The sequence below is a fragment of the Oryzias melastigma genome, linkage group LG18, assembly GCF_002922805.2.
Source record: "Oryzias melastigma strain HK-1 linkage group LG18, ASM292280v2, whole genome shotgun sequence".
NCBI classification, from domain to species: Eukaryota; Metazoa; Chordata; class Actinopteri; order Beloniformes; family Adrianichthyidae; genus Oryzias; species Oryzias melastigma.
The window spans coordinates 25,371,634-25,379,548 of record NC_050529.1 but is presented as its reverse complement, the minus strand read 5'-3'; the positions used below and the strand labels follow the sequence as shown (position 1 = coordinate 25,379,548).

The 7,915-nt window shown below is 34.9% G+C and overlaps 1 protein-coding gene across 1 annotated transcript; it reads left to right on the top strand.

Annotated features, from left to right (window-relative positions):
- The first annotated feature begins 2,687 nt into the window (after positions 1-2,687).
- med11 (mediator complex subunit 11) lies at positions 2,688-7,248 on the top strand. Its single transcript, XM_024287441.2, has 3 exons — positions 2,688-3,636; positions 4,736-4,866; positions 6,827-7,248. Exons 1-3 carry the CDS (start codon positions 3,567-3,569, stop codon positions 6,983-6,985), a joined length of 360 nt encoding a protein of 119 aa, XP_024143209.1. The 5' UTR covers positions 2,688-3,566; the 3' UTR covers positions 6,986-7,248.
- The last annotated feature ends 667 nt before the right edge of the window (positions 7,249-7,915 follow it).

The window sequence follows — 7,915 nt, the reverse complement described above, 5'->3', positions numbered from 1 at the left end:
ATTACTAAAAGATATAATACATGGCTCATGAGAGATCTTTCACTTAATGGTAGAATTCTATTATCTAAAGCTGAGGGAATATCGAGATCTGTCTATCTGTCTCTGTCTTTAGAAATGCCCAAACATATCAGTAAATTATTAGACAAAACATTGTTTGATTTTATTTGGAGGAAACAATGTCATTATCTAAGGAAAAATGTTTTGTGCAACACCAAAAAGAATGGGGGCATGGATGTACTCGCCTTCGAAACTTTAAACAACTCTTTTAAAATAAAATGGTTAATGAATTTACTAACAGGAGAAGACAATATGTGGAATGCCTTTCCCAACCATATATTTAACACGTTGGGAGGCATTAAGTTCCTGCTCAAATGTGATTATAAACTTGAAAAATTGCCCACAAAACTTTCAAACTTTTATAAGCAAGCCCTGTTGGCCTGGAAATTAATTTATAAACACAATTTTTCTCCAACTTCTTGTTTCATTTGGAATAACAGTAATGTACAGTACAAAAATAAATCTATTTTTTTTCCTAGATGGTATGAAAATGATATTGTTCTGATAAGACAACTTTTCAATCCACATGGACATCTTTTGACATATGAAAAATTTCTTTTCCAATTCCATATTCCTGTTCCACCCAAAGAATATGCAATAGTGTTAGATGCCATTCCAACCAGTCTACTACAGCTGTTTAAAGGGATGTGTAACACCGATCAATTACCTACTTAGACAATTTTTTTGGCCGATGTGGATCTTTGTGTTAACTCAGTTTCCAATAAGCAAAGAAATCTTTTTCATACCACAACCTTACCTGCTGGGAGATTTTTTTGGGACTCAAAGTTTGTTGACATAAACTGGTCTTATGTTTGGACTATTGGTAACAAATACTGCTTAAATAACAAAGTAAAATAGGTGTCTTATAAAATACTGCATTGAATATATCCTGTTAAAAAAACTTTGAGTAGGTTTGCTGTTGATATGGACCAAACCTGTTCATTCTGTGGGACTCAAGAGGAAACCATTTATCATCTGTTTGTGGACTGCAGACATACACATGTGTTTTGGACAGAAGTTGGGAATCATATTGGAAACATAACAAAGAAACCTGTAACATTTTTAGATAAAGAAATTATTTTGGGTTACCTTACTAACAAAGTCGACAAAGATTTTATTTTTATAACACAGTTGTTTTTATTATTGGCCAAATTCCATATTCATAAGGCCAAGTGGTCGAACTCCAAGCCCAGATTCCAACATTTCTTGAATGAAATTAACCAGTATAGTCATGACATTAAACAAATTCAAAACAAAAAGGCAATTAAAACTAATTTGATTTTTGAAAAATGTAATCTATAACAAACCCCGAGGTTTTTTTGGATTGATGTTTCTTTTTCTCATACAGTATATGTTTATGATTTTTGCTTGTTTGCTTTTCTATAATATGTACTCACTTTAATTTCCCCTGAGACATTCACTTTGTTGTTGTGCTATCTTGTTTGTCTGTTAATAAAGTTATATAAAAAAAAAGGTACTCTTGGAATTGTCTCAAATGTGAGGTATGTGTCAAAGCGAGTACAGGATAGGAAGAAAAAGTATTTTCACCAATGATTTTGACAAATAAAGAGGTGCTTTTTTACTTTAAAAAAAACGCCAAACACCTGCAGGGAGGTGCGAATATATTTCTCAGCCAGTTGTGTAACTCTTTCCAAAAAAATTGTGTTTGGGGACAAGAGTAAAATAAATGTTGCGTGGTTTCAATTTCCTTTTCCCAGAATGTGCATATGTTATCGTTTATATTAAAACGTAGCCGTAAAAGTTCTTTACTAAGCATGTGTTGTTTGGCTTCCACCCGCATAAGAATTCAATGTTTCGATTTTTATTAATTTATTCATTTTACTTGCAATTTCGCATCCATAAATGCAAATTTTCTAATACAATTTGTAAGTTTTCTTTATTTCTGGTGGAGGCCAAACATATATTGAATCAATCCATTTTTTCAAAAAACACAAGGGTGTAAAATTGGTTTTCAATATAAAATCAGAAATGTAAACTTCCTACTTTTATTTACTCACTGCAGTACATTTTTTGTTTGTGTCTATCTCTGGCATTTTATGTTATTTCATATTTTGTTTATTTTTATGCTGTTTGTCTGTTTGTATATATGTACAATGTATATTATTGGCCATTTTGAACAGCTTTTTTATACTGAAACTGATGTTTACAACAAAGTTTATTTAAAAAAGAAAAACGAGAGAAAACTAAAAAAAAGTTACACTCGTGTAAATATAAACAACTCAGAACATTCCAGTAATTAAAAAGAAAGACTTCAATGAGAATAAAAACAACAAAAAAGAAATACAAGAGATGTGTTACTGTATAAAACTTCACTTAAAAAATAAATCTGTAATTTAAGATCTGTTACCCTGTTCAGAATTCTGTTTTAAGAATTCAAATAAGACATGAGCTTTAAATAATTTGTACATTCTTCCACAAAAGTTCTTCATTTTTAAACGGAGCACTTAAAAAAACACATTTATGTGAATAAAATTAAGGAAATAGTATTAAGTTACAAAATGCTGCTTTTTATGTTGTCTGTTTGCAGACTAAATCTAATCATTTGGAAATTCAAAAAGCAGCACTAAACGCTATTAAAAGTTCACCAGAGCTGAAAATCAAAGCAGAAATATTTACGTCTCTCACATGAATAAAAAAAGGTGCTGAACTGAACATATCACTGCTGCACAAGCTGCATGCGTTTGCATTCTGAATTTATTATGAAGGTAATCATTAGAAAGATAAATCGAATATAAGATTTTGATTCTTTTACTTTTGGTGGGATTAGAAAGTAAAGATATTTTGTAAAAAAAAATGGATCGTAATCTCTAAAGATATATTTTATTTTTATTTGAGATGGGGAAAGAGGTTTGGTAAAGTTTGTTCTTCAAAATGTATTGTTACATGGCTTTTACTTAATCTTGAAACTGGAAAGTATCTGAGAAAGAATCCAGATGTTATGATCAATGACTAAGAAAAAAAAATTATAAATAAAAAAAATAGTTCATGTTAAGTGGCAGCCATCATTCTGAACGTTTGAATCCACTTTTCAAGAATGTCACAGCAAACAACCTTTTATCTGCACATTATCTTATTGTTTTCTTCTAATTTTCATGAGCAGGTGGGGTTGGTGCCCACAAAATAATCACTATAGAGTGAATGGTTATTAAGCAATCACACAATAAAGAAAAACAGTCATTTTTAAAGCAACAATAACTTATTTGAAAGAAAATGGGGGGAAAAAATAAAGGAAAGAGCGCTCATTCCCTCTTCTTGTCTGTAGGTGGCGGTAATGCACCGTTCAGTTACTGTTGCTGAACCACAGAAGAAGAAGACACATTCACTACATGATCTCCGTGACTGAGCTTTTGGTTCTATCTCTGTTTCGTTTGATTCTTTTTACACCATCGCCTTTTAAACTTTTTGGTGAAGGTTTAGAGTAAAGAGACGGTGTAAACCCGCTCGTTTCGAACTGGTTCCCGGAGAAGAGCCCTTTTCTCTGTTTGTTGATGGCCAATGAGCGACTCCGAGCTCTGGAGGAAGTGGAGAAAGAAATAGCGATGGTCCTGCAGTGTGCAGGTAAGGGAGGAAAAACGTCGCTGCTGGGCTTTTTCAAATAACGATTTTTGAAAAACCTCGTTCTCTATGTTCTAATTTAAAATTATTTGACATGTTTAATGAAAATAGCTGAACATTTTTAGGAGAATAAAGCTAGCTCGACATTCATCTATGTGTTCTCCCTCTTTGTGTATTTACTATACAAGTTTATGCAGGATGACAATGTCAGAAATGTATCTGGAGTACAAAGAAAACCACAAAACTCTCGTTTTCTGGCCTAATCTGATTTAATCAGAGACTGTGTGAGACTTTGGAGCCTAGAAAAGTGTCAGGAAGTGAGTGAATGCATCCATAAGAAAACTCGAGCCAGAGATATGAGGACTCCGAGGAAAAGCACAGACAGGAAGGACATGGATCATGAACAGAACTTTAGAGATGGAAGAGTTTAACAAGATCTAGTGATGAGTAACGGAGGAGAAAAGTTTTGGTTCGATTTGGAAGAAGAAGAAAGGAGACGAGCAGAGAAACCACAGAAAATTAAAACTGATGAGACACAATGCATTATGGGAAAGAGGAGTGGATGCTGGATTGACATCTGTGAGCAACAGTTTGGTTTCATGCAGAGACAGAGAGGCACTGATGTTTGCTTTGAGGAAGTTTCTGGAGAAGATCAGAAGGAGCTGCTTTGTGTCTTTGCAGACACAGAGCTGGAGGAAGCAGAGATGAAGATGTTGAGGATCTTTGGGAGAGATCAGGATGGATCAGGATCAGGAATGAATCCATCAGAGGATCAGATCATGGTAGATGTTCTGGAAGCAGATGAAGATGATTGGACACGATGAGAGGAGGAAGAGTGATGATGATGGTGGGAAGGAGGTCTGGAGGAAGACTAAAGGAGGTCCATGGATGAAGAGAAGGAGAACATGATTGTGTGAGAGAGGAGGATGCAGAGAAGAAGGTTAGATAAAGGAGGGGGGGGGACTCCTAAAGGCAGCAGATGAAATATGTAGAGGAAGTGTCAGGAACTGTTAGAACTTTAGATAAAGTTACCATAGAATCAAGTCACAAGTTAAATTCATAGTCCTTCATCTGACTTGATGTTTGTTTCTTTGCTCTCCAGGTAATATTGTCCTGGAGCTCTCTAAGGACAAGCAGATTGCAAGTTTCGTGGAGAGACAACTACTGCAGTTCCAAAGCTCCATAAACCGAGTGGAGAGTGAACTGAGTGCCCAGATCCGCTACCTCACACAGGTACCAGAACAGAACCGGAGGAGCGTTCTGGTTACTGCTGAACTACTGAAGAAAAAGGAGTTCATGTAACAAGTCTTCAATTCAATATTGATTTGTCCATATTATGGTCATGAAAAACAGTTTTACAATACTAGTGATTTAAACTACATAAAGATAAAACTGTTATTTAATTTTAAGTATTACATCAAAGAAGAAGACAGTATTTATTGCTTAGTTAGTAAAATAAATAGTTTTAAGATCCACTCCTATGAAAACGGTGGTTTAGGTGTTCTTAGCATGTTCTTGTGGCGTTTTTCTCATGATGGAGGACATAGATCATGAAAATCAAGATTAAAACTGCTTTTCTGAGTATTTCTATAATCAACCCAGGTTCCTCCTTTTTTTTGGCTCCTTAAAATGACCGGAGTCAAAGAAGGCGCCGTACATTAAAAGCTCAAAACATCAGAAACAGCAACTAGTGGGAGAGGTGGTAAACAAAGGGTTAATGGGATATCAGCTCAGACTTACCCCCGCCCACAACTCAGGTGAATTTCTGATGAACTCTAGTCACTCTGCGGAAACTGTCCAAAAAATGGCATCAAAAAAAGTCTAAAAACAGCATTATGATAATTAAAAGATCACTGGGAGCAATTTGAAATTAGAAATTATGGTGGTCGAACTATCAAAAGAAAAGATTGATTAATTTAATAGGACACATGTTGTATTTTTCATTATTTTTAGTTTTTAAACTATTGAGAAAACCTAATTTATTCAAACAAAAATATTCCTTTTAGAACAGTAGCAAAGAAACCTACAACAATAAAATATACAAACATGCGTAATGAATGATTCAATGCAAAAAAAATAATAAAGCTGTTTTTTTTTATTCTTATCTCAATTATCAGGAAGAAAACGGTTATTCCCATTTTTTTGACCTAATTTTTACTTTTTACAGCCATCCATTTATTTAGTAAATCCTCTGGTTTGGGATCATGGGGATGCTGGAGCCTATCCAGCCACTGCTAGGTGAAGGATGGGGTTTATTCTAAACCAGGGGTGTCAAACTCAATCCCACAAGGGGCCAAAATCCAAAACACACCTTAGGTCACGGGCTGAACAGGATGAAAAATTATTGAACACTCCAAAACCATAACTTTTTAACATAATTATGAACTAGATATATAGCTTAAGCTGTGATAATGCTAGTGTGAATGCTGTAAGCTGAATTTGATACCTGAAGATGCTGAAATTGATTGCTAAAAATACTGAAGTTGATAGCTAGTTAAAATATTAGCTAAATGCCAAATTAGCCTAAAAACTAAATAAAAAAACGAGTTTAGCTGTAACAGCTAGCATGCAGCTGAAATATTAGCTAAACTCCAAAATATCCTAAAAAATCTTAATAAATGCTAAAATAGTAAAAAAAAACTAGCAGAATGTCAATTTTTAAAACTTTAAAACTTTAACTTTTTAACATAATTATGAATGATAAAAAGGCAGGAATATTATTCCAGAATAAATCAATTTAAACCTAAAATAATTTTCAATATTTGACTCTCCATAAAAATATATTTTTCCAAAATTATACAAGTTAGAGATGAGCACAAGATAACATCGGGTCATTAATAACAGTAAAGTTAAATGATGTGGAGGGCCGGATCCGGCCCCCGGGCCTTGACTTTGACACATGATTAAGAACCTTCGATGAACCTGTGAAGCATGTTTCTGGTCTGTGGGAGGAAGCTGGAGAAAACATGGACAACTTCAGCAGAACCCAGCTGGGATTTGAACCAGAAACTCCCCCTCTGAGGCAAACCACTACACCCCAGGGCCACCCTCTTTTATCATCCTGGACAGTTTAGCTTCACAAAAATGTTCTTTATTTTGAACTGACTTTCGGTTTGACCTGACTAAAGGAAAACTGCTGCATCACTAGGCTGTCATGATGAAGTAATGAAGTCAATCTTTTGAACTCCACCAGGTAGCAACAGGCCAGCCTCATGAGGGGTCCACGTATTCTGCCAGGAAGGACTGTCAGATGGCCCTGAACAGAGCGGAGTATGCGAAGGTCAAACTGGGAGAACTGGGCCGCGCATGTGAAGCCATGGTGGAACAGCAGCATGGACAGCTGTCCAGCTGAAGAGGATCTCTGAGCTGACAGCAGGACGTCGTCTTTCCCTGATGGAGCTCTCCTCTCCACCGAGTTCCTCAAAATACATTTGTTTTTGCTATTTTTTCCTTACAATCCTTGAGTGTAACTAAACGTGTTAGTGTCTCGATACATTTGACTACTACTTTTGTTTGTGTCAATATACTATTTTTTTAATAAATTGAGATAGCTTCATTTGTCACTCACAACCTAAAACATGTTAATGACTTTAATAAAGTGTCTTTACATTTGGATTCCTCTTTGAGAGATTTGATCCATTTGAAGAGCAAAATCACCCAAAACAATAATACATCATTACAACTCACCACATCACTGCTGTTGTATTCCAGAGACTCATCCACTCATCCATGTGTTTAGCTTCATACTTCAACAAACACTGGATGATGAGTTAACCAATGCTCTGGTGAAACCAGCTGTTTGAGAAACAACACATGAGTTATGATGTGTGTAGTGCCATTGCAGAGTCAAGAGTGGGACACAAAGAACTAGAAAAGTTGCATTAACTGTGATAATGCTAGTGTGAATGCTTTTTGCTGAAAATGGTGAAATAATTGACTTTAATTGCTGAAGGGATTTGCTGAAAATGCAAAAACTATTTGCAAAATGTTACATTTGTTAAGACTGTAAATTTTGTTAAAGTATTATGAAAGAGCGCTGAAGTTAACCTATATTTCTCAAAAAACTTATAGTCAAATTGCTCAAAAATCCATCATACATGCAAATTTTGCAAAAATATTTAGTGTGTTGCTTAAACATGAGCTAAACTCCAAAGTAGCCCAAAAAACCTTTGTACATTCTAAATTATAAAAAAAGCTAGCTCATTGCTTAGATATGAGCTAAACTCCAAAATAGTCTAAAATTCCTCAGTAAACTAAATCAGTCAAAAAGTTAGCTCGTTGC